Here is a 27,495-nt window from a genome sequence, read left to right as displayed (position 1 = left end):
ATTCAGTATGTCACTTAGCCCATGTCCTTGCTGCCTCTGACCTTTATTGCTCTTCCCTGCGTAACATTACACTGTTTACATCTGCGCTTCACACACTAGAACTTTAGAGAAAAACAGATTTTTATTGTTTTCTTTCTCATGGGGTGATTTAAAAGGTTTCTTTTTACTACAGACTCTAAATTTAGAAGGTTATTTGTTCAGAATCAGACCATGTGCTGGTAAATTCTCCTTTAATAATCCTAATGCAGAGAACTATCCAATCACAGCCCTGCCCTTCCCTGATACCTGATGCCAGCTTTCTGGTAATGTAGGCCACCGTAACAAATCCAGAGAGATTGAGTTGGGCTGATAGTGAAGCCTAGCTGTGTTATTTTTCCACTGTTGTTAATAACACTGAGAGAACTTATACCAATGATCATTAGCTCCCAGGCCTCCAGCTGTGTCAGGGCAGACAAAGAAGGGGATTGTGGGAAAGTCAGCACCTTGTGGTTTGGAATTTAGGCAACAGTAGCATTACTTGAAAGAATGCGGTGGCTCCTGGACAGCAGCTGGAGTAAATTTGGACATGCAGGCAGGAGCACATACGAGTGGATGACTAGTGAACCAGGACTACCACTTGTGGAAACAAAGTTGCAGGTAGGCAATCTACTGCACCTTATTACTACTGTATAATGTAATACCTAGAAATCCTATCTCCATATCATATAGGGTTATCTGGGATCACATTTTCTAAAACATGCTCAGTAAGTCTTTTTAAATACATAAATTATTATATTATGATTATGCATGTTACATGTATTTTCAAATGATTATTTAGCTATTTATTATATAATCTCCTACTATTCCAATAAAGCTAAAACTGTTTAATGCTTGATTTATATACTGTTATATGGTTATATATTTTATTTTTGCTTCATATCTGCAGAAAAGCATGTTTTATTGTACAGCCTCAATATTTTATTAATGTAATGATCCATTTCAAATGTGCAATATAGTTTGATGAAGTGTACAACAGATGAAGTGTAAAACAAAATAGTGATATTGTATAAGTTTGTCACAAGATCATGCACAAAATAATTAAAAATATTACTGTTAAACAATACAGTGATTTAAATATTTTTAAAAGCCTCACTAAAATACAAGTATCTTTCATTTACATTACGATACAAGGATATATTGATATAAATCAAACTATACTGCACTTTAAAATATTTTTGCCATTTGAATAATGATATTTGTATAAATGTAATGATTTCTAGATGAAACAATATATAGTACAGGAATAATACTAGAAAGCTTTGTGTTTGTATTTTAAGGTATCGAACACAGGACTCTGAGCATAGCAAACTGTCATATTGTATGATAACAGATTACTTACATTTTACATGGATACCACATACTATACGTAGGTTCAATCATCTTGGTTAAACCAGCATTTTGTATTGAAGAATAAATCATAGCGTGTTAATGGCTAATAATTTGCTTTTAGAAAAGATTGCACCCTCTGCACACCACAGTTTTGTAGATCTACAAGCAGAGAATAGAATGAATGAGGTGCTTATGGGTATGGTTGCAAATAATGGGAAAAAATCAAGGTGGCTTGATGTACTGAGTAAACAAGACAAGTGAATGAATGACTAAGTAAGTTATAGAGACGTGCACAAATGTCAATTTACTAACCAGATATTTACTAAATAATACCTGGTGCCTTAATTTTATGTAAATGTCCCTATTTTTTAAAACTGACAAACTGCACAACACAATCTCTTTTATTTGGTATACTGCATATAATTCCAGCATCTTCTCACATTCTCTCTCTCTTTAGTAAATTCGTTTGTATTTTAAAAAATATTTGGAATACAAAACCATGAAATTATAACTATGTTCAGTAAATATGTAATGATAGAAACTGTAGATTGCTTGTACTGTACGGTTACCTGAAAGTATGCCTTCAAATTATTTTTTAATGATGGCAAGTATGTTAAGGTCATATATCAACCAATAAATAGTATGACATGATTTAAAATAAATGTAATAAATATATTTGACTTAACTACAAATGTTAAACAAATATCGTATAAGTCATAATTAAAGTACCCGGAATTGTCTAGGATTAACACGTTACCAGTGTTAAAAAAACAAAACAAAAAAAACAAACATTTTAATAGGCTGACCATTTTGTAAAGTTGTACTGCTTACAAGAATAAAACAAATTACATTGTATTTCGCAATAATGATGGCCTAAGTCATGTGTCCCCAGCATGTTATGCATAGATCAGTCTTCCTGTCTTTTGAGAAGTACAGTAATGAAGTTGATTGTACAGTACTTTGGAATATGTAAGCGTTGTATACGTATTGGTTAGAATGCGTAGAAAAACTATTTTACAGTAATATTATCAGGTTAATGTTAAAGTCACCCAGTGTAGATGGTAAATTTATGCACTGCACATTGTAATGCTGTTAATAGACAAAGATTTGATAGCCAACATAAAACAGGTCTTGATTGTGCTGCTTATTTATTTTTAACTGTTGTCTCTGTGCCTCTTTCTGCCGGTAATGACAATCAATATCTTATGTCCTGTCTGTAACAATGAAAATTCAAAAGCAGAAAAATCTGATAGTCTGGAAGGTGCAATTCTCAAACAGATAAAGGTGCGAGAGAGAATAGCTCAGAGGGGATATAAAAGCAATATAAAATCTGTCAGTGCTGCAATGTAAAACATGAATGCACTATATTATGAATAGGTATAGGCTCACTAGTTTTCAGCACACTTTTTCAAATTGGAGCTGACACTTAGGTGTCAGCCATTTCTTAAAAAGTTGCACACTGACATTGCTAATGTCCAGATACAGACATGAAGGGGGTGCTGCGTCATCGCCTCCATGTTCGGATGCGCATGCTTCCACCATTTTCGGTAAGAAATCTTCTCTCCTTTTTTTGCGTACCTCTATGGGATGTAAACTAAAATGAATGGAGATTTAATTCAGAACTTCGAGGCGATGTGTCCCAACGGACTGTTCCAAAGACACATTGCGCTAAATTGACATCCCCATGAGTGATTGACAGGTATTCTTAAACGATATCGCAACATAAATGTGGAACCCTCTGTTAGCTTGTACCCATTGTGGTAATGTGTATTATATTAATCCTGCCTGGTAGTACATTTAAGTCAACCACTGGGCTGTAGCTTAGTCTCTCCCATGTCAGTGTTCTGTGAGCAAACAGGTGTCCTTGTACAAGTAGGTTTGATAACGGGAGATAAACTGTAGTGTGTCACGGGCACTAGGAGTCTTTGCCCAGGATATCACCAGATGATGTACTTACCAGAGTAATATTGCTGGTACTATGGTTCTCTGGTAGCAGGGTGACAACGGAACAGGAGAATCAGCAGATGGTGAGAGAATGCTCAAGGAAAGTCTATGACTAGCAGCAACTGGTAATGAGTAGATGTATGTACACGAGGAACCAGATGGACAAGTAAACATGAGGAGAGTCAGTGGTCTGCGTACAGCAGGTTGTACCACTGCTATAGTGAGGAGGAATGTCCAGGAGTAGCGAGGAGGTAGTGAGAGTCAGTGGTCTGCGTATAGCAAGTTGTACCGCTGTCTATAGTGAAGGAATGGATTCCAGGTGCAAGTAGGTAACGGGGAAGTCAGTGGTCTGTGTATAGCAAGTTGTACCGCTGTCTATAGTGAAGGAATGGATTCCAGGTGCAAGTAGGTAACGGGGAAGTCAGTGGTCTGCGTATAGCAAGTTGTACCACTGCTTATGTGAGAGGATACTTGAAACTGGTGTCACAGGGAAACAGGAGTCAGTGGTCTGCGTCAGCAAGTTGTACCACTGCTATACATATGTGAGGAGGGGGGCACGAGGAGATGAATGTAATACAGAGGATACACGGGGCACACAGAACTTGATCCCACGATGATATCCACAATACAATAATAACTGACAAGCGCTGCTTGAAGTATACCAAGTCACTATAGCGATCCAGGTAATAGGAAACAAAGTCAATGGTAACAATAGCTTCAGTGGATAGTAGACTCCGGAGATGAACACAACACAGTCCAGACGGATATGCAATACAAAAGCAAAGTCAATGGAAAGTATGCATACCGCAGTTCAGGAGAGCAGGCTGTCAGAGAGACGTGCACGGATACCTGAACGGCTGAACGCCGGCAGGAAGAGAGACCACTGAAGGATGGAAGCGGTAATCAGGTTGGTGCAGCACACAGCAGGTAACCAGAATCAACAGAGCAATACTCAGGAAGCAGTAGTAAGTAAAACTGGAAACATGATGAACACGGGAGAGTTGAGGCTGTCTGGTATCCGGCAGTAGTAGCGGAGGCAGCGGAGAGAAGACACGCTGAACACGGGAGAGAAGAGGCGGTCTGGAATCCGGCAGCAGTAGCAGATAGGAATCAGTGAAGAGCTGACACGATGAACACAGGAGAGTTGAGACGGTCTGGAACCCTGCAGTAGTAACGGAGGCAGCGGAGAGCAGACACGCTGAACACAGGAGAGTTGAGACGGTCTGGAACCCTGCAGTAGTAACGGGGGCAGCGGAGAGCAGACACGCTGAACACAGAAGAGTTGAGGCGGACTGGAGTCCGGTAGTAGTAGCAGATAGGAATCAGCTGAGTGCAGGCACGATGAACACAGGAGAGTTGAAGTGGTCTGGAAACCACAATAGCAGTAAACAGGAATCAGCTGGAGCTGAATACACGAGGAAACACAGGAACACCTTCAGAGGCTCATGGGGAATGAGACTCCAAGATCAGGCAACCAGGTAATGATCACAGGTGGTTTAAATAGGGAGGGTTGCCTGATCATCCAATCAATTAAAAGCAACAGGTACTGAAGGTTTAATAAGGGCTGCACATGCGCAGACCCTCAGGATGGCGGGTGGCCACGGTTCCTGAACACAGGAGAAATGGCACTCACAGTCCGGTGAGTGACAGTACCCCCCCTTTTAAAGGTGGGCACAGAACACCTGGAACCGGGTTTGTCCGGAAACTTGGAATAAAACTTCTTAAGAAGAGCTGGAGCGTTGAGATCTTCTGCTTTAATCCATGACCGCTCTTCAGGACCAAAGCCCTTCCAATGAACGAGGAAACGAAGAACTCCTCGCAAAATTTTTGCATCCAATATGTGAGTAATCTCAAAGTCCTCCTCTTGATGAACTTGAACTGGCCGAGGTGCTGAAGGAGGGACCGAGAAACGGTTGATGATAAGAGGTTTCAGCAAAGACACATGGAAGGCATTAGAAATACGAAGGTTCTTAGGTAGTAGAAGTTTGAAACAAACTGGATTTATCACTTGAAAGATCCTATACGGACCAATAAAACGAGGAGCGAACTTCATAGATGGGACCTTCAAACGAATATTTTTGGTTGATAAGCAAACACGATCTCCGATTTTAAGTGGTGGAATAGCCCCTCTCTTTTTATCTGCAAAAGACTTATATCTGGCAGATGTCTTTTTTAAACAGATTCTGACCTGAGACCAAATATTTTTGAAGGTCTGACAAACAGTCTCTACAGCAGAAACTTGGGTGGGAGGGAGGGCAGGAAATTCCGGAAAAGACGGATGGTGACCGTAAACCACAAAGAATGGAGTTTTAGAAGATGATTCATGATACATGTTGTTATGAGCGAATTCAGGCCATGGAAGCAAATCTACCCAGTTGTCTTGGTTGGCTGAAGAGAACATCCTTATAAAAGTCTCAAGATCTTGATTGACCCTTTCGGTTTGTCCGTTTGATTGAGGATGGTAGGAGGATGAGAGTGATAATCGAATACCCAAGGTCTTACAGAGGGCCCGCCAGAATCTGGAAACGAATTGTACTCCTCTATCTGAAACAATCTCGGAAGGACATCCATGAATACGGAAGATTTCTTTGATGAAATAATCAGCCAGAGTAGATGAAAAAGGTAAACCGGTCAAAAGAACGAAATGTGCCATCTTCGAAAATCTGTCCACCACTACCCAAATATTATTGCACTTTTTACTAGGAGAAAGATCAGTAACAAAGTCCATACTAATATGGGTCCACGGCTTGGAAGGAATGGGTAGTGGTTGAAGCAAACCCGCTGGAGTTCTGCGGGGAGTCTTAAACTGGGAACACAATTCACAAGCAGCCACAAAATCTTTGACATCACTCCTCATAGAAGGCCACCAGTAACTTCGAGAAAGAATTTCAAAAGTCTTGCGTTCACTAGAATGTCCAGAAAAACAAGAAGAGTGAAACCACGAAAGGATTTTCTTCCTAAGAGCAGGAGGCACGAGGGTTCTCCCAAATGGTAGCACCTTAGTGGAAGAAGCAGCCAGAGAAACACATTTGGGGTCTAATATAGAGTGGTTAGGACCATCTTCAACGTCTGAGGACGTCACAAAAGCTCGAGATAGGGCGTCTGCTTTTTTATTTTTCGCAGCTGGTTTGAAGGTTATGATTAGTTCAAAACGAGAAAAGAAAAGAGACCATCTTGCTTGACGAGGATTCAAACATTGAGCAGACTGTAAATATGACAAATTTTTATGATCAGTAAAAATTGTCACAGGATGACGAGCTCCTTCCAACAAATATCTCCATTCCTCTATTGCTACTTTTATAGCCAGCAACTCCTTGTCCCTGATGGTATAATTCTTCTCCGCAGGCAGAAGACCCCGAGAGTAAAAGGCACAAGGATGGAATTTTTGTTGCTCCGATCTTTGGGAGAGAATGGCTCCTAAACCAACATTAGAGGCATCTACCTCTAGGAAGAAGGGAAGCGTCACATCAGGCTGTCGAAGAACCGGAGCGGAGGAGAAGGACTCTTTGAGAAACTGGAAGGCTTGAAGGGCCTCAGAGGACCATTGTTTAGTATTGGCCCCTTTACGAGTTAGGGCCACAATAGGAGATGCAATCGAGGAAAAATCTTGAATGAAGCGTCTATAGTAATTGGCAAAACCTAAAAAACGCTGAATTGCACGAAGAGTAGTTGGCTGAGGCCAATGTTATACAGCATTCACCTTTTCTGGATCCATCTGAAGACCAACTCCGGAGACAATATATCCCAGAAATGGAATCTGGGGCAACTCGAATGAACATTTTTCTAACTTGCAGAATAATGAATTTTTCCGAAGTCTGGAAAGGACCTCTGCCACATGTTGATGATGAGAAGGCAGGTCCTGTGAAAAGGTCAATATGTCATCCAGATAGACGACGACACAAACATATAACAAGTCCCGGAAGATCTCATTAATGAAACCCTTGAAAACAGCAGGGGCATTACATAACCCGAAGGGCATTACTAAATATTCATAATGCCCGTCTCTGGTGTTGAAAGCTGTCTTCCATTCGTCACCGGACCTGATTCGAATTAAATTGTAGGCACCACGAAGATCCAACTTGGTAAAGATCCGGTGTCACGGGCACTAGGAGTCTTTACCCAGGGATCACCAGGTGGTAGGCTTACCAGAGCAATGTAGGTGGTAATAGGGTACTCTGGTAGCAGGGTGATCACGGAACAGTAAATAGCAGATGATGAGATGCTCAGGAAAGTCTATGACTAGCAACACTGGTAATATGGAGGTAATAGTACACGAGGAACTGTATGGACAAGGACACGTGAAGGTAGTCAGTGGTCTGCGATAGCAAGTTGTACCACTGCATTAGTGAGGAGGAATGTCCAACAGAAACGAGGAAGTGATGAGAGTCAGCGGTCTGCGGATAGCAAGTTGTACCGCTGTCTGGGTGAAGGAATGGAATCCAAGTGGAGGTATCCGGGGAGTCAGTGGTCTGCGATAGCAAGTTGTACCACTGCTATGTGAGAGGATACTGGAACAGGTGATACTGGAAACAGGGATCAGTGGTCTGCTACTAGCAAGTTGTACCACTGAATATATATGTGAGGAGGTGCACGGGGAGAGACTGCAACACAGGGTAAACACGGCACCTTAACACGATCCACAGTAATATGCACAATATAGATATATATATGAATGACTGAACAGCACTGCAAATATGGAAAGTCTCTTGAAGTAATCCGGCACAAGATAGTACAGTCAATGATGGTAATAGTCTCAGCGGATAGTAAACTCCAGAAGAGCACAAACTCAGTCCAGCAAGATATGCAATACACCAGCACAGTCAATGAGAAGTATGCATACCGTGGTTCAGAAGCAGGCAGTCAGACAGGAGTGCAGCGATACCTGAGCGGCAGGAGGCCGGCAGGATGAGAAGTCCCTGGATAGATGAAGCAGAGGTCTAGTAGGTGCAGCGCACAGGTAAGTAAACCAACAGGGACACGAATCCACAGGAATCGGTAGAACGCGGAACTGGACTCTTGGAGGACCCAGGAGAATGGTGATGATCTAGCAGCAGGATAGCGGATGAGACACGAATCCAATGCTGACAGGCGGGTAGAGACCAGCGGAACACAGGAAGGCGTGGAGAGCGGATCAGCAGTAGATGGACGATTAGCGCTGGCAGCAGCAGCAGGACTCTGCAGATCCCCGGAGGTAACCAGTAGCAACCAGCAGGTGCAAATAGCGATGGAACCCGGGTGAGCAGAGTAGACCAGGAGCTGTTGATCACGGAGAGTAGCGGATGGCAATAATAGCAGCAGTCTCGAGGAAACACGGGAGAGATGAGATGAAGACTGCAGTACACAGGGGCAGCGGATAGGAATCAGCTAACAGTCACGATGATGAAACACAGTCGAGTTGCAAGCTGGAGTCTGTAGTGCACGGAGGCAGCGGAATAGGAATCAGCTAACAGTCACGATGTTGAAACACAGACGAGTTGTATGCTGGAGACTGTAGTGCACAGAGGCAGCGGATAGGAATCAGCTAACAGTCACGGTGTTGGAACACAGACGAGTTGCAAGCTGGAGGCTGTAGTGCACGGAGGCAGCGGATAGGAATCAGCTCACAGTCTTGATGATGAACAGGTGAGTAGATGTGGAGAGTGGCTGAAGTGCACGGAGGCAGTGGATAGGAATCAGCTCACAGTCTTGATGATGAACAGGTGAGTAGATGTGGAGAGTGGCTGAAGTGCACGGAGGCAGCGGATAGGAATCAGCAAACAGTCACAATGATATGAGATAGAGTTGAAGTGGCTTAGAAGACTGTAGTGCACGGAGGCAGCGGATAGGAATCAGCAAACAGTCACGATGATACAATAGATGGTAGAAGTGGTATGGGAACCACAGTAGTAGAAGTGGTTTGGAAACCACAGAGGTAGAAGTGGTTTGGAAACCACAGGAATCAGCAGCGCTGAACAAACGAGGAAACACCTTCAGAGACTCATGGGGAATGAGACTCCAAGATCAGGCAACGTGGTGTTGACCACAGGTGCTTAATATAGGGAGTGTTGCCTGATCTGCCAATTAAGTTAAAGGGATATACACTGAAGGGTAGGAAAGGGCTGCGCATGCGCAGACCCTCAGGATGGAGGACGGCCACGGTTCCTAAATGTCCGGGAGGAGGCACTCACGGTCCGGTGAGTGACAGTACCCCCCCTTTTAAAGGTGGGCACAGAACGCCTGGAACCGGGCTTGTCCGGATTTTTGGAATAAAACTTCTTCAAAAGGGCAGGAGCATTAAGATCTTCAGCTTTGATCCAAGAGCGCTCCTCAGGACCAAAGCCCTTCCAATGAACGAGGAAACGGAGGACTCCTCGCAAAATTTTTGCATCCAATACCTCAGTAATCTCGAAATCCTCCTCCTGGTGAACTTGAACTGGCTGCGGAGCTGAGGGAGGAGTTGAGAAACGGTTGATGATAAGAGGTTTGAGTAAAGACACATGAAAGGCATTGGAAATCCGAAGATTCTTAGGAAGAAGAAGTTTAACACATACTGGATTGATTATTTGAATGATCCTATATGGACCAATAAAACGAGGGGCGAATTTCATAGATGGGACCTTCAAACGAATATTTTTGGTAGATAACCAGACACGATCTCCAATTTTTAGTGGTGGAATAGCCCGCCTCTTTTTATCTGCAAAAGACTTATATTTGTTAGATGTCTTCTTTAAACAGGTTTTGACCTGAGACCAGATATTTTTGAAGGTCTGACAAACAGTCACCACAGCAGGAACTTGGGTGGGCGGGAGGGCAGGAAATTCCGGAAAAGACGGATGGTGACCGTAGACCACAAAAAATGGAGTTTTGGATGATGACTCATGGTACATGTTGTTATGGGCGAATTCAGCCCAGGGAAGCAATTCTACCCAGTTGTCTTGATTGGCTGAAGAGAACATCCTTATAAAAGTCTCAAGATCTTGATTGACTCGTTCAGTTTGTCCGTTAGATTGCGGATGGTAAGAAGATGAGAGTGCTAATCGTATGCCCAAGGTTTTACAAAGGGCTCGCCAGAATCTGGAAACGAATTGTACTCCTCTATCAGACACAATCTCCGACATACATCCATGGATACGGAAGATCTCTTTAATGAAATGCTCAGCCAGAATAGACGAGGAAGGCAAACCAGACAGAGGGACGAAATGAGCCATCTTCGAAAATCTGTCCACCACCACCCAAATAGTATTATGATTCTTACTAGGTGGTAAATCAGTAACGAAATCCATACTAATATGGGTCCACGGTTTGGACGGAATGGGTAGTGGTCGCAGCAACCCAGCTGGAGTTCTGCGGGAGGATTTGAACTGGGAACATAACTCACAGAAAGCAATGAACTCTTTGACGTCTCTCCTCATTGAAGGCCACCAGTAATTTCGAGAGAGAATCTCAAAGGTCTTGTGTTCACCGGCGTGTCCAGAAAAACGGGAGGCATGGAACCACGAAAGGATTTTCCTCCTAAGAGTAGGAGGCACAAGGGTCTTCCCAAATGGTAGCATTTTGGTGGAGGAGGCAGCCAGTGAGATACATTTGGGGTCTAGAATAGTATGGTTGGAAACCTCTTCTACATCAGAGGACGTCACAAAAGCTCTAGATAGAGCGTCAGCTTTTTTGTTCTTGGCAGCTGGTTTGAAGGTTATAATTAATTCAAAACGGGAAAAGAAAAGAGACCATCTTGCTTGACGAGGGTTCAAGCATTGGGCAGACTGGAGATATGACAAGTTCTTATGATCCGTGAAGATCGTCACCGGATGGCGAGCTCCTTCCAATAGGTATCTCCATTCCTCTAATGCAGCTTTGATAGCCAGTAACTCCTTGTCCCCGATAGTATAATTCTTCTCTGCGGGCAGAAGACCCCGAGAATAGAAGGCACAAGGATGGAATTTTTGCTGTTCCGAGCGTTGGGAGAGAATGGCTCCCAAGCCCACATTAGAGGCATCTACTTCTAGGAAGAAGGGAAGTGTCACATCAGGCTGTCGAAGAATTGGAGCCGAGGAGAAGGACTCTTTGAGAATTTGAAAGGCTTGGAGAGCCTCAGATGACCATTGCTTAGGATTAGCCCCTTTCCGAGTCAGGGCCACAATAGGAGATGCAATGGAAGAAAAGTCTTGAATGAAGCGTCTATAGTAATTGGCAAAACCTAAAAAACGCTGGATAGCACGAAGAGTAGTTGGCTGGGGCCAATGTAGTACAGCATTCACCTTGTCTGGATCCATCTTCAGGCCAACTCCGGAAACTATATACCCCAAGAATGGAATCTGGGGCAATTCGAATGAACATTTTTCTAATTTACAGAACAATGAGTTTTTCCGTAGTCTGGAGAGGACTTCTGCCACATGTTGGTGATGAGAAGGCAGGTCCTGTAAAAAGATCAATATGTCGTCCAGGTAGACGACGACACATACATATAATAAGTCCCGAAAGATCTCATTGATGAAGCCTTGGAAAACAGCGGGGGCATTACACAGCCCGAAAGGCATTACCAGATATTCGTAATGCCCGTCTCTGGTGTTGAACGCTGTCTTCCATTCGTCACCGGAACGAATTCTAATTAAATTGTAGGCACCACGAAGATCCAACTTAGTAAAGATACGGGCTCCCTTGATGCGATCGAATAACTCAGTGATCAGCGGAATGGGATACCGATTCTTGATAGTAATGGCATTGAGTCCACGAAAATCTATGCAAGGGCGTAATGATCCATCCTTCTTTTTGACGAAGAAGAACCCAGCTCCAGCGGGAGAGGTGGAAGGTCGAATAAACCCACGCTGGAGGTTCTCCTGTATGTACTCAGATGTGGCTTGAGTTTCAGGTAACGAGAGTGGATAGACCCGGCCCCTGGGAGGAGTCTTGCCAGGTAGAAGGTCGATCGGACAATCCCAAGAACGATGAGGAGGAAGACGTTCAGACTGAGCTTTATCAAACACATCAGCAAATGAAGCATACTGAGGAGGGAGACCCGGTGAGGAAGATGAGATGGAAGATTGCTGTACTTTGAGAGGAATAACTTGGGAAAGGCACCGATGGTAACATTCAGACCCCCAAGACGTAACTTGAGGAGTGCGCCAGTCAATCTGGGGAGAGTGACACTGAAGCCATGGAAGGCCTAAGACAATCGGACTTGTCGTAACTGGAAGGATTAAAAACGATATTTCTTCATGGTGCAGGGCACCAATCTGAAGTGTTACTGGAGACGTACTCTGGGTGATGAGACCGTTGATGAGACGTGATCCATCTATAGCCGTCACAGTAATGGGTGTTCTTAACGTAATTACAGGTAGAGACCATTGATGCACTAATGATTTGGAAATAAAATTTCCTGCTGCTCCGGAATCAATCAATGCCTGTGACTCAAAGGTTTTGGTAGCAAAGGAAATCGAAACATCAAAAGCGCAGACTTTAGATTTCATAGAAGATGGAGAGGACTCCAGGGACCCTAACTTCACCTCTCCAGAACTAGTTAGGGCCTGGCATTTCCCGATCTCTTAGGGCAAGAGCTGAGCATATGAGTGGAATCAGCACAATAGATACAGAGTCTATTCTTGACTCTTCGTTTCCTCTCCTCTGAAGATAATTTGGAACGTCCTATCTCCATGGGAATCACAGAGGGTGAAACAGGACGAAATTGAGGGTTTGAACGAAGAGATGCTTTAGCAGAAGTTGTTTTCTCAGCCTCTCTTTCACGAAATCTCATATCAACACGATGGCAAAGAGAGATCAGATCTTCAAGTGACGAAGGAAGCTCCTGGGTAGTCAGTGCATCTTTAATTTTATCGGAGAGCCCCTGCCAGAAGGCGGCAACTAGGGCTTCAGTGTTCCACTGAAGTTCAGAGGCTAAGATCCTAAATTGAATGACGTACTGGCCTACTGTATGAGATCCTTGTCGCAAACGGAGGATGCTGGAAGCAGCGGAGGTCACACGACCTGGTTCATCGAACACACTTCGGAATGTAGAAATGAATTTGGCACTATCTTGCAATATTGGGTCGTTTCTTTCCCACAGAGGGGAGGCCCAAGCCAGGGCTTGTCCAGAAAACAAAGAGATAAGATAGGCCACTCTGGAACGATGGGTAGAAAAATTTTGAGGTTGGAGCTCAAAATGGACTGAACATTGGTTAAGGAAACCCCTACAAGTTTTGGGGTCCCCATCGTACTTTGACGGAGTAGGCAGGTGAAGCGTGGAAGCTGTAGACACCTGGGATGGCACTGGGGAAACGGAGGAAAGCACAGGAGCCTCAGTAGTGGCTGTCACAGTCTGTCCAGATGTTCCTTGGGAGGTTAATGATTGATAACACTGAAGTAACAACTGTTGGCGGGCATCCTGTTGCTCCACACGGCTGACCAGATGCTGCAGCATCTCTTTGGCGGTAGGTTCCGTATCTGGGTCTGTCATGGCCTGATCTTACTGTCACGGGCACTAGGAGTCTTTACCCAGGGATCACCAGGTGGTAGGCTTACCAGAGCAATGTAGGTGGTAATAGGGTACTCTGGTAGCAGGGTGATCACGGAACAGTAAATAGCAGATGATGAGATGCTCAGGAAAGTCTATGACTAGCAACACTGGTAATATGGAGGTAATAGTACACGAGGAACTGTATGGACAAGGACACGTGAAGGTAGTCAGTGGTCTGCGATAGCAAGTTGTACCACTGCTATAGTGAGGAGGAATGTCCAACAGAAACGAGGAAGTGATGAGAGTCAGCGGTCTGCGGATAGCAAGTTGTACCGCTGTCTGGGTGAAGGAATGGAATCCAAGTGGAGGTATCCGGGGAGTAAGTGGTCTGCGATAGCAAGTTGTACCACTGCTATGTGAGAGGATACTGGAACAGGTGATACTGGAAACAGGGATCAGTGGTCTGCTACTAGCAAGTTGTACCACTGAATATATATGTGAGGAGGTGCACGGGGAGAGACTGCAACACAGGGTAAACACGGCACCTTAACACGATCCACAGTAATATGCACAATATAGATATATATATGAATGACTGAACAGCACTGCAAATATGGAAAGTCTCTTGAAGTAATCCGGCACAAGATAGTACAGTCAATGATGGTAATAGTCTCAGCGGATAGTAAACTCCAGAAGAGCACAAACTCAGTCCAGCAAGATATGCAATACACCAGCACAGTCAATGAGAAGTATGCATACCGTGGTTCAGAAGCAGGCAGTCAGACAGGAGTGCAGCGATACCTGAGCGGCAGGAGGCCGGCAGGATGAGAAGTCCCTGGATAGATGAAGCAGAGGTCTAGTAGGTGCAGCGCACAGGTAAGTAAACCAACAGGGACACGAATCCACAGGAATCGGTAGAACGCGGAACTGGACTCTTGGAGGACCCAGGAGAATGGTGATGATCTAGCAGCAGGATAGCGGATGAGACACGAATCCAATGCTGACAGGCGGGTAGAGACCAGCGGAACACAGGAAGGCGTGGAGAGCGGATCAGCAGTAGATGGACGATTAGCGCTGGCAGCAGCAGCAGGACTCTGCAGATCCCCGGAGGTAACCAGTAGCAACCAGCAGGTGCAAATAGCGATGGAACCCGGGTGAGCAGAGTAGACCAGGAGCTGTTGATCACGGAGAGTAGCAGATGGCAATAATAGCAGCAGTCTCGAGGAAACACGGGAGAGATGAGATGAAGACTGCAGTGCACAGGGGCAGCGGATAGGAATCAGCTAACAGTCACGATGATGAAACACAGCCGAGTTGCAAGCTGGAGTCTGTAGTGCACGGAGGCAGCGGAATAGGAATCAGCTAACAGTCACGATGTTGAAACACAGACGAGTTGTATGCTGGAGACTGTAGTGCACAGAGGCAGCGGATAGGAATCAGCTAACAGTCACGGTGTTGGAACACAGACGAGTTGCAAGCTGGAGGCTGTAGTGCACGGAGGCAGCGGATAGGAATCAGCTCACAGTCTTGATGATGAACAGGTGAGTAGATGTGGAGAGTGGCTGAAGTGCACGGAGGCAGTGGATAGGAATCAGCTCACAGTCTTGATGATGAACAGGTGAGTAGATGTGGAGAGTGGCTGAAGTGCACGGAGGCAGCGGATAGGAATCAGCAAACAGTCACAATGATATGAGATAGAGTTGAAGTGGCTTAGAAGACTGTAGTGCACGGAGGCAGCGGATAGGAATCAGCAAACAGTCACGATGATACAATAGATGGTAGAAGTGGTATGGGAACCACAGTAGTAGAAGTGGTTTGGAAACCACAGAGGTAGAAGTGGTTTGGAAACCACAGGAATCAGCAGCGCTGAACAAACGAGGAAACACCTTCAGAGACTCATGGGGAATGAGACTCCAAGATCAGGCAACGTGGTGTTGACCACAGGTGCTTAATATAGGGAGTGTTGCCTGATCTGCCAATTAAGTTAAAGGGATATACACTGAAGGGTAGTAAAGGGCTGCGCATGCGCAGACCCTCAGGATGGAGGACGGCCACGGTTCCTAAATGTCCGGGAGGAGGCACTCACGGTCCGGTGAGTGACATCCGGGCTCCCTTGATACGATCAAATAACTCAGTAATTAATGGAATGGGATACCGATTTTTGATAGTTATGGCGTTAAGTCCACGGAAGTCTATGCAAGGACGTAATGACCCATCCTTCTTTTTTACGAAGAAAAACCCTGCTCCAGCGGGAGAGGTAGAAGGTCGAATAAATCTTTGCTGGAGATTCTCTTTGATGTACTCAAAAGTAGCTTGAGTTTCAGGTAACGAAAGTGGATACACACGACCCCTGGGAGGAGTCTTGCCAGGTTGAAGATCAATCGGACAGTCCCACGAACGATGAAGAGGAAGACGTTCAGACTGAATTTTATCAAATACATCGGCAAAAGAAGCATACTGAGGAGGAAGTCCCGGTGAACAAGGGGAAATGGAGGATTGCTGTATTTTGAGAGGAACGACTTGAGAGAGGCAATGATGATGACATTCAGGCCCCCAAGACGTAACTTGAGGAGTGTGCCAGTCAATCTGGGGAGAATGACGTTGAAGCCATGGAAGGCCTAATACAATCGGACTGGTAGTAACAGGAAGAATTAAAAATGAAATTTCTTCCTGGTGTAATACACCAATTTGAAGGGTTACTGGAGACGTACTCTGGGTGATGAGACCATTAATAATGCGTGATCCATCAATAGCAGTCACAGTAATAGGTATTTTCAAAGTAATCACTGGTAGGGACCATTGATTCACGAGGGATTTAGAAATAAAATTTCCTGCAGCTCCAGAGTCAATAAGTGCTTGGGACTTGAACGATTTGGTAGCAAAGGAAACCGTAACATCAAAAGCACAAACTTTTAATTTCGTAGAACATGGAGAGGACTCCAGGGACCCTAACTTCACCTCTCCAGAACTGGTTAGGGCCTGGCATTTCCCGATTTTTTTAGGGCATGACTTGAGCATATGAGTAGAATCAGCACAATAGATACAAAGTCTATTTTTTTACTCTTCGGTCCCTCTCCTCTGAAGTTAATTTGGAGCGACCTATCTCCATGGGTATCACCGGAGATGAAACTGGGCGAACTTGAGGACTTGAGCGAAGAGTTGCTTTAAATAAAGTTGTTTTTTCAGACTCTCTTTCACGAAATCTCATGTCTACACGGTGGCAAAGAGAAATCAAATCTTCTAGAGAAGTAGGTAATTCTTGAGTAGTCAGTGCATCTTTAATTTTATCAGAAAGCCCCTGCCAGAAGGCGGCAATTAACGCTTCAGTGTTCCACTGAAGTTCAGAGGCTAATATCCGAAATTGAATGACGTACTGGCCTACAGTACGAGAACCCTGACGTAGACGGAGGATGCTGGATGCAGCGGAAATAACACGACCAGGTTCATCAAATACACTTCGAAACGTGGAAATAAATTTGGCACTATCTTGTAATAATGGATCATTTCTTTCCCACAGAGGGGAAGCCCATGCGAGAGCTTGTCCGGAAAACAAGGAAATGAGATAGGCCACTCTGGAACGATCAGTAGAGAAATTGTGAGGTTGAAGCTCAAATTGAACTGAGCATTGATTTAGAATACCCCTGCATGTTTTGGGGTCTCCATCATATTTTGAAGGAGTAGGCAGGTGTAGCGTGGAAGCAGTAGACACCTGGGATGGCACTGGGGAAACGGAGGAAGGCACAGGAGCATCAACAGTAGCTGTGATATTTTGCGCAGACGTTCTTTGGAAGGCTAACGCCTGGCAACATTGCAGCAGTTGTTGTTGGCGAACATCCTGTTGTTCAATACGGGTAACCAGATACTGCAGCATCTCTTTAGCTGTAGGTTCCGCTCCTGGGTCTGTCATGGCCTGATCATACTGTCACGGGCACTAGGAGTCTTTGCCCAGGATATCACCAGATGATATACTTACCAGAGTAATATAGCTGGTACTATGGTTCTCTGGTAGCAGGGTGACAACGGAACAGGAGAATCAGGAGATGGTGAGAGAATGCTCAAGGAAAGTCTATGACTAGCAGCAACTGGTAATGAGTAGATGTATGTACACGAGGAACCAGATGGACAAGTAAACATGAGGAGAGTCAGTGGTCTGCGTACAGCAGGTTGTACCACTGCTATAGTGAGGAGGAATGTCCAGGAGTAGCGAGGAGGTAGTGAGAGTCAGTGGTCTGCGTATAGCAAGTTGTACCGCTGTCTATAGTGAAGGAATGGATTCCAGGTGCAAGTAGGTAACGGGGAAGTCAGTGGTCTGCGTATAGCAAGTTGTACCACTGCTTATGTGAGAGGATACTTCAAAACTGGTGTCACAGGGAAACAGGAGTCAGTGGTCTGCGTCAGCAAGTTGTACCACTGCTATATATATGTGAGGAGGGGGGCACGAGGAGATGAATGTAATACAGAGGATACACGGGGCACACAGAACTTGATCCCATGATGATATCCACAATACAATAATAACTGACAAGCGCTGCTTGAAGTATACCAAGTCACTATAGCGATCCAGGTAATAGGAAACAAAGTCAATGGTAACAATAGCTTCAGTGGATAGTAGACTCCGGAGATGAACACAACACAGTCCAGACGGATATGCAATACAAAAGCAAAGTCAATGGAAAGTATGCATACCGCGGTTCAGGAGAGCAGGCTGTCAGAGAGACGTGCAGGGATACCTGAACGGCTGAACGCCGGCAGGAAGAGAGACCACTGAAGGATGGAAGCGGTAATCAGGTTGGTGCAGCGCACAGCAGGTAACCAGAATCAACAGAGCAATACTCAGGAAGCAGTAGTAAGTAAAACTGGAAACATGATGAACACGGGAGAGTTGAGGCTGTCTGGTATCCGGCAGTAGTAGCGGAGGCAGCGGAGAGAAGACACGCTGAACACGGGAGAGAAGAGGCGGTCTGGAATCCGGCAGCAGTAGCAGATAGGAATCAGTGGAGAGCTGACACGATGAACACAGGAGAGTTGAGACGGTCTGGAACCCTGCAGTAGTAACGGAGGCAGCGGAGAGCAGACACGCTGAACACAGGAGAGTTGAGACGGTCTGGAACCCTGCAGTAGTAACGGGGGCAGCGGAGAGCAGACACGCTGAACACAGAAGAGTTGAGGCGGATTGGAGTCCGGTAGTAGTAGCAGATAGGAATCAGCTGAGTGCAGGCACGATGAACACAGGAGAGTTGAAGTGGTCTGGAAACCACAATAGCAGTAAACAGGAATCAGCTGGAGCTAAATACACGAGGAAACACAGGAACACCTTCAGAGGCTCATGGGGAATGAGACTCCAAGATCAGGCAACCAGGTAATGATCACAGGTGGTTTAAATAGGGAGGGTTGCCTGATCATCCAATCAATTAAAAGCAACAGGTACTGAAGGTTTAATAAGGGCTGCACATGCGCAGACCCTCAGGATGGCGGACGGCCACGGTTCCTGAACACAGGAGAAATGGCACTCACAGTCCAGTGAGTGACATAGTGCATGTGTAACAGATTAAATAGTTAGGGCTTTACCAAGAGGGGAGAACAGGCCCAGTTGTCTCAGGCCACTGGTGCTGTCTGCATTCTGATGTCTGTGGGGAGCAGTCAGCAGCCTACTAGCCCAGGGATCAGCATACCCCAGCACGTGTGCCAGATGTGGTACGCGGACCACTTCTGACTGACACACTAGAGCTCCACAGCTGCCTTACTAAAGCTGCCGAAGATGGACGAAATGGAGCTGCTGTGCATGCACCGCATCTCCGTTTCAGTAATCTTTGTCTGCTTTATTGAAGCAGCTCCAAGGTTTCCTTGAGGAATGAATGACGTGTGTACTGAGTCTCCAGAGGGTAAGTCTGAGGCTTAATATGAACTGGGAGCACATCTATGTTGCATAATACAAACTGGGGGCACATCTATGTTTCATAATTTGAACTGGGGGTTCAATTGTGAGGCTTAATACGAACCAGGGGCACAACCATGTGGCATAACATAAATGTTTATTTGTTGGTCAATGTTAAATCACAGAGATATTTGTCCCAAGTCTCTTGCCTTGTATAGGGCAGCACGGTGGCTAAGTGGTTAGCACTTCTACCTTACAGCACTGGGGTCATGAGTTCAATTCCTGACTATGGCCTTATCTGTGAGGAGTTTGTATGTTCTCCCCGTGTTTGCGTGGGTTTCCTCCGGGTGCTCTGGTTTCCTCCCACACTCCAAAAACATACTGGTAGGTTAAGTGGCTGTTAACAAATTGACCCTAGTCTGTGTGTTTGTCTCTCTGTCTGTCTGTGTTAGGGAATTTAGACTGTAAGCCCCAATGGGACAGGGACTGATGTGAGTGAGTTCTCTGTACAGTGCTGCAGAATTACTGGCGCTATATAAATAAATGGTAATAATAATAATAATACGCTAACAGCCGGGAGATTGCTTGGCTCTTTGAGGAAAAGCTTCACAGAGTATGTTTCACAGCAGACTAATTAAGAGCTGTGTGGAGTCTATAAAAGGTTGCAGCCCTGATCACTCTCTCTCAGACCTGGGGAGGAGGCTTGCTGCCTCCTGAGAGAACGTACTGAGGGTGAGCAAATAACCTTTATTTTTTTTTAATTGTGGGACACAAGGTCTCAGACATGAGAGGGCCTCTAAAGGATGTTTAGTTAGTGCCGGACAGGCAAGACTTTTGTTTATTTGCACATGCTCAACAAAACTGGCTGAGGTCAGTTGTACCAGAAATCCTGCCTCTTTGAGATTTATTGCTCTACACACACACACACACACACACACACACACGCGCACACACACACACACGTCGAAGTGGAAATTTAGAGGTGACGGTATGGAAAATGTATGCAAATGGAATTTGATAGTTTTACAATCAAAGCAGTAGAAGAAGTTGTTGTATTGAGCACCACTGTATGCCAGCTCATTTTGACCACTGTGTGTATGTATCTGGTACACTGGGCTTGAAAAGATTTATTCCAACACACTGATTGAAAGAAAAAGGTTGACAACCCCTGCACTAGCCCATTTAATATAATGAGTAGATGAAGATTTCATAAAAGTTTTACTTATACACTGCAATACTTTTTGGCTGTCTTTTGCGATACCCCTTTGGTCCTTATGCACAGTGAGTTTCGGGGCACCCATGTTATCTGTGTGAGGACATCCTGTACTGATATGTCTTCAGACTTATTGTGCAAGTGTTGCTATCCTGTTGACCTGTTTTCCCCCCTCACATCATCACACTGCCCTGTCCCATGAAGCCATGTCCTCCTTACTAACAGTCCCACAAGTAGATATGTCACTGCCTCCTACAAGATCAGCAGACTCATCTCCTGAAATACTCCATGAAGTCCTGATCTGTCCAATTGAGTTATTGTTAGTGAGGACTGCATGTAACAGGGGAAGTATCATGATCTGAGCATGCCTCAATATGCCTAGCCATTCTGCTGCATGAAGTGACAAAAGAAATGGCACACTTCTTATCTTATTTAATCTACCATACATTTGTATATGATGTGTAAAATGTAAGCCTCATAACCACTGGCATTTAATTACATGCATTTACTAGCATTTTAATGCCATTGCTTCCAATGTCAGCAAACCCACTTGCATTGGGTTTGTGTTAATGCTGTATTGCAGCTCTGTTATCTTGCAAGTTAAATGCATTGAGGTCTATTGAGTGACCTACAAAGAACTCCCGAATGCAAGTAAAACCACTGGTTAACAGTCGGGCGTCAGATACCTTTGCAATTGACATTTTGTTTCACTGACAATCAAACTTGTTGTTTTTTTTTTAAAGCAAATATGACAGTGTGTACATGTTACAACTAAAAATAAATATTGTAAGTTTTAATAATTAATTTTTAGATCTACAAACAAGATACATACACTCAGTGACCACTTTATTAGGTACACCTTTCTATTAGTGGATAGGATCCCCCTTAACCTCCAGATCAACCTGAATATTTTGTGGCATGGATTCAACAAAGTGCTGGAAACATTCCTTACAGATTCTAGCCTATGTTGACATGATAGCATCATGCAAGTGTTACAGATTACACATTCATGCTGTGAATCTCACTTTCTACCACACCCCAAAGGTGCTGTATAGAATTGAGACCTGGGGGTAAATGTATCATCCTCCGATTTTTTCAACTCACCGGAAATCGGCGACTTTTCAGGTAAAATTTAAAGCGGCGATGGCTTGTAAAGGCAAGATTGTCTTTACAAGCCATCGCCACTTTAAATTTTCAATGCAAAGTCGCCGATTTCCGGCAAGTTGATTGGCATACACTGATTGGCATACACTGAATTAATTGTCATGTTTGTGGTAAACAATGTACATGATCAGCAACAATAGTCAAGTAGGCTGTGGCATTAAAATGATGCTCATTTAGTTTTAAGGAGCCTAATGTGTGCCAAGAAACCATTCCCCACACCATTACATGACCACCTTCAGCCTGCACGATTAACACAAAGCAGGATGGATCCATGGATTCATGTTATTTACACCAAATTCTGACCCTGAACCCATCTGCATATTCCAGCATAGATCTAGATTTGTGAGACTTGACATTTTTCTTATCTTCACCTGGCCAGTGTAGGTGAGCATGTGCCCACTGTAGCCTCTGTTTCCTGTTCTTAGCTGACAGAATTGGAACCCAGTGTGGTCTTCTGCTGCTGTAGTCCATTTACTCTTAAATATGTACTGTGCAATCAGAGATGCTCTTCTACATACTACTGTTGTAACACATGGTTATTTGAGTTATTGTCGCCTTCCTGTCATCTTGGACCATTCTGGACATTCCCATCTGACCTTTTTCATTAACAAGGTGTTTTTACCCACAAATCTGCTATTCACTGATTGTTTTTATTGTTGTGCACAATTCTCAGTAAACTCTGGAGACTGTTGTTCATCAAAATCCCAGGAGAGCAGCAGATACTGTACTCAACATACTCTAACCAACCGTCTGGGACAAATAATTATTCCATAGTCAAGTCCTGTAAATCACATTACTTCCCAGTTGTGGTGGTGTTCTGAACAACTGAATCTCTTCACCATGTCTGCATGTTTTTATACATTGCCACATAATTGGCTGATTAGATTTTGGCATTAATGAGCAGGTGTACTGGTATAGCTAATTAGGTGGCCACCTTGGACCTGATTTATTAAGGGAAGTAAAGCAAAAAAGTGAGTAACTTTGCACCTTGGCAAAACCATGTTGCATTGGAGGGGGAGGCAAATTTAAAATGTGATGGCAGATTTATGGTTGGGGTGAGGCATGTTCTAGATCAACTTTAAATGTCAATGTACAAATAATGCTATAAACATTTGTATGTTACATGAAAAAAACAGACAGTATTTATCTTATGTGCAAAATAATAAACTAATGTGCACTCCTTGTGTTGTAACATGGTTTTGTCCAGGAAAAAACTCTCATTTTTTTGCATTTTTTTCCTTAATTAATTAGGCTCCTAGTGTGTATGCTAAATTTCTGCATCAAGAAAATATTTACATTAATTCCCTTCGTTCTGATGCCCCAGAAAACTTGCTGCCTAAGTCAGCTGCCTCAGGTTGCCTCATTATTAGCGCACTCTTGGAAATGAGGAGGGGAATGGAGGAAAGTGGGAAGCCAACTTTTTCCCTAACACAACAGAGAACTGATGTGAGTCTCCTCTGAAAAACTATGATGTCAACTTATTTATATATTAAACAATGATAATACATTCAACTTTTTAGAAACCGGATTAGGAAATGTGTTTCCTTGGACTAAAGACTAAACACATAGTACAAAATTTCCCATAGAGATGTGTGCTAGTTAACTGAATAGGTACAATGTAAATATATTACATAATTGTGTTGGTAGGTACAATAGAAAGTCACATAGTAAAAACATTATATTTTTTATTACAAGAGCCAAGATCTAAGCATAGCATCTGTGCTGAAGGAACAGACTGTAGTGTATAATGCTATACATGTAGAAGGTAAGTGTTTTCAAACAAAACACATTGTTCCTTTAGGGATTGATGCTCCTTTTGACACATCTTAAAAGAGCTGAAACAAACATTGTGTTTAATGAAGTAAATATACCCGAGATTAAAAAAAAGTTTATAAAATCAATAATCCCAAAATCTCTTGGTATCTACCATTTCTTTAATTTCCAGGGTGGAACAAAGTCCTCTAACTCCGTTTTTATAGCGAACCACATTCTGTGACTATAGAGTCATCATCATCCTTTTTTCCAGCATTAATTTATCAAAACTCTTTATACTACTATACTCTCTATACTATTTCAAAATTTCATATTCAGGTCCTCATGGTTTCACTGCCTTTTATCACAAACCTTGCTTCTGTTATACCCCATTTAAATTGTCAGGTAATAGGACATAATCTCAAATCAACATAAAAACCAAACTTTTAGTTTATTACACAATCACTTTTATGTTAATACTTTGTGTTGGATTCCTGTTATAGATAGCTGTTCTGATTTTCAATCCTGCTATAGTTGACAATTAAATTATATCTATTATATTTGTTGTTTTTTTTAACAAACATCTTTTGTGACAATCCTCTAAGAATCTTTATGAAAGCCTACAAAACATACTTTACTCTTCACTACTTCTAGACCAACAACAGTTTTGAACTAGATAGATATATAAATAGATAGATTACAATTATATGATATAATGATAATTTTTCAATTATTTCTGAATTCATCATCAGCTATTTATATAGCGCCATTAATTACGCAGCTCTGTACAGAGAACTCACTCACATCAGTCCCTACACCATACAGTGTAAATTTCCTTACGCACACACACACACACAGACCGAGAGAGACTAAGGTGAATGTAATAGCAGCCAATTAACCGATTAGTATGTTTTTGGAGTGTGGGAGGTAACCAGAGCACAAAGAGGAAACCCACACAAACACGGGGAGAACATAGAACTGTAAAAAATGGAACTTAAAAAAGAGCTGTTTGCTTTAACATGTATAATGCGACAAATGTTGAATAATGTTTTATCTAAATACAGCATTTGTGTTATAAGGATGCACATTGTGGTGTATGTTGTGTTGAGTCGATATATTGCATTTTCTCTATATTGTTAACTTATATTTATATTATTTTGTAAAATGAATGTGTATCCTATTTTCCTTATGCAGAGCAAGCATCCCAATCAAATCAATTCCACCAAAGAAGACTTACAGCCTTTCTTGTGCATCATACTTCCTACAACAGCATTGCTGGTTATAGGGTTCTTTGTACTGTTCCTCTATCGGAGGTGCCGACGTAAGATCCCACAGGGCCAAATCTTTGCCATAAGTCTCCAGGAGAATGCTCCAGATAGAGAAATGGACTTCTTCTCCAACATGCCCTGGAGCACAGAGCCTTTTCAGTACTGTACACTGGTACCAGATGCCTCATTTCTAACCATATGCTTGCCTCCTCCTTATGAGGAGGCCATCCTGAAAACATCTAGTGACTCCTGTATCAGTATCTATCAGGACCCAGTGCCTCCATATGAAGAAAGACCTCGGAGATCTAGCAAATAATGTTAAGACCTCGGAATGTATAGTAGACTTTGCAAGAGGACTTCGGCTGGACCTAGAAGTCCAAGAACAAAGAAAATATTTAGCAGCTTCCAATGTAAGGGCTTTTTACAAAATAAATTGCACAAACTGACAAATATAATGTTTTATATTGTATAAAGATCACAACAACATGAATAAGAAGACAATTTTAGCAGGTTGAAATATTTATGCTGGCCTACTGCAACCATACCGGCTCTGCATACATGAGAGATCATTTACTATCACTGCATTTAGATGCAAAATTTGTTGCAACCAATCAGTAATTACTATTTAACTGTCTAGTGCATGTTAGAGAATGTATCTGGTTGCTCTGATTCAGTGCAAATTTTTAAACCTAAATGCATTATTAGTAAAAGAGTCATTTTGTCTTTAATATTGGCTGTGCAATTTAGCACATATATAGATATAATTGTAAGGATTGCACCAATTTTATACATATGTTTTATTTATTCTTATATAGTATGGATATTGTATGACGTAGTGCACAGATTATCACAGCATCTATGAACCATAAAACTTACAATCTTTTTTTATGCCTGGAGACCGGAAAATGAAGAGAATTGTCTTTACAAGCATGACTCCAGTATCATTCTTTTACAAACTGAGAACAGTTGTGTTAAAGTGGCTACTCCATTAATTGTAGAACTCTGACAAAGTAAACTCCCTGTTTACTGCAATTGTACAATTTTATGAATAACTCCAGCTTTAACCAAATAAAGGAGATTGCTAACACATGTAATGAACACGGATATTTTTTGCATTTACTTCACTTAAAATTGTCACTTAGTGATACTCATTTAAGAAATTTGTATTATTAATGGACATACAAAGGATGTAAAGCAGTAACCTCAGGGCTTACAGCCATGTGCTTTTATATGTTTACATTGTTTCTTGGAAATATTTTTACATTTATATACGGGGCACATTAGCCCATAAAAAATGTTTCTATACACACATATCATAAAAACCATCAGTCATCATCGTAAGGGGTGGGGATGAGATGTTGGATATTTAAACATACCTTTCATGTTGACTCACAAGAAATCAATCTTAAGGGGATATTATATTTCTGACCTCTACAGTGATTTGAGTTGTAATATGGCTGAAGTAAATAGATGTAGTAGTAACAGTTGATGGGTTAATAGATTAATACAATATTGATCTATTAATACATAATAGTAGAGAAACCTGATGTTTAGGGAATACAAAGCTTGATTAACATTGAAAAACAAACAAATAAGCCAGTGGATAAGGAGGGGGGCATTGTTATCTGATAATATTCAAGAAGGTGAGAGATAAATTATTAGGATTTGTGACAAGATCTACCTACCTTCTCCACACATCATCAGCATTTTATTGCTAATAAAATTGTAATTTTGATCAATCACCTCTCCAGTGCATTTTCTACTATCTTTCAAAAATCCATAAATCTAACACTAAGCCCCCAGGACATCCAATAATTTATGGTATTAACTCCTTGACAAGTAATCTCTCACATGTTGTTGATATACTGTATATCTATACAAACATGTCATTCACTTACCTTCATACCTTTTAAGTACTTCACATTTACTAAACCTAACTGTATCAGACTAACTCGAGATGTATCTTCACCACACTTTAACATAAGCCATTGCCTAGGTTGAAAAGCAATTGGACATTTCTTAAGATATGATCATCTAATGTCATTTAAACAAGTGGATCTTGCATATTAATCAAGTTCATTTTAACTAGAGATGGGCGGGTCCGGTTCTCCGAGAACCGAACCCACCCGAACTTTGGGTATCCGAGTACCGAGCTGAGCAGCTCGGTACTCTCCCGCCAATTCCGAATCCAAATCGAGGCCGAACGTCATTGTGACGTCGTCGGATCTCGGGACTCGGTTCTCGCGATACTTCAACTTTATAAATACACGCCTCCACAGCAATCCATCGCCATTTGACAGAGGGAGAGAGCAGGGTGTAGTCATAGGCTAATTAGAGCAGGGACAGAGAAAGAATACAATATTGTTCTTGCAATTGCTCTAACCAAAATCGCTAGTGCAGAGAGGAGGATAGAGGTTTATTATTTTTTCTTCATATTTGGCACTCCCCAGCGCTTTTGGGTTGTCCCCCATAATTGTGCATTAAT

General features: G+C 42.9%; 1 protein-coding gene across 1 annotated transcript; it reads left to right on the top strand.

The window, feature by feature from the left end:
• Positions 1-350: 350 nt before the first annotated feature.
• SMIM28 (small integral membrane protein 28) lies at positions 351-26,099 on the top strand. The gene is made up of 2 exons (XM_075200671.1): positions 351-636; positions 24,937-26,099. Exons 1-2 carry the CDS (start codon positions 526-528, stop codon positions 25,324-25,326), a joined length of 501 nt encoding a protein of 166 aa, XP_075056772.1. The 5' UTR covers positions 351-525; the 3' UTR covers positions 25,327-26,099.
• Positions 26,100-27,495: the final 1,396 nt, after the last annotated feature.

This window comes from Mixophyes fleayi, chromosome 3 (assembly GCF_038048845.1).
Source record: "Mixophyes fleayi isolate aMixFle1 chromosome 3, aMixFle1.hap1, whole genome shotgun sequence".
NCBI lineage: Eukaryota > Metazoa > Chordata > Amphibia > Anura > Limnodynastidae > Mixophyes > Mixophyes fleayi.
Note: the sequence above shows the minus strand (reverse complement) of the source record. Positions and strands in the feature narration are given on the sequence as shown.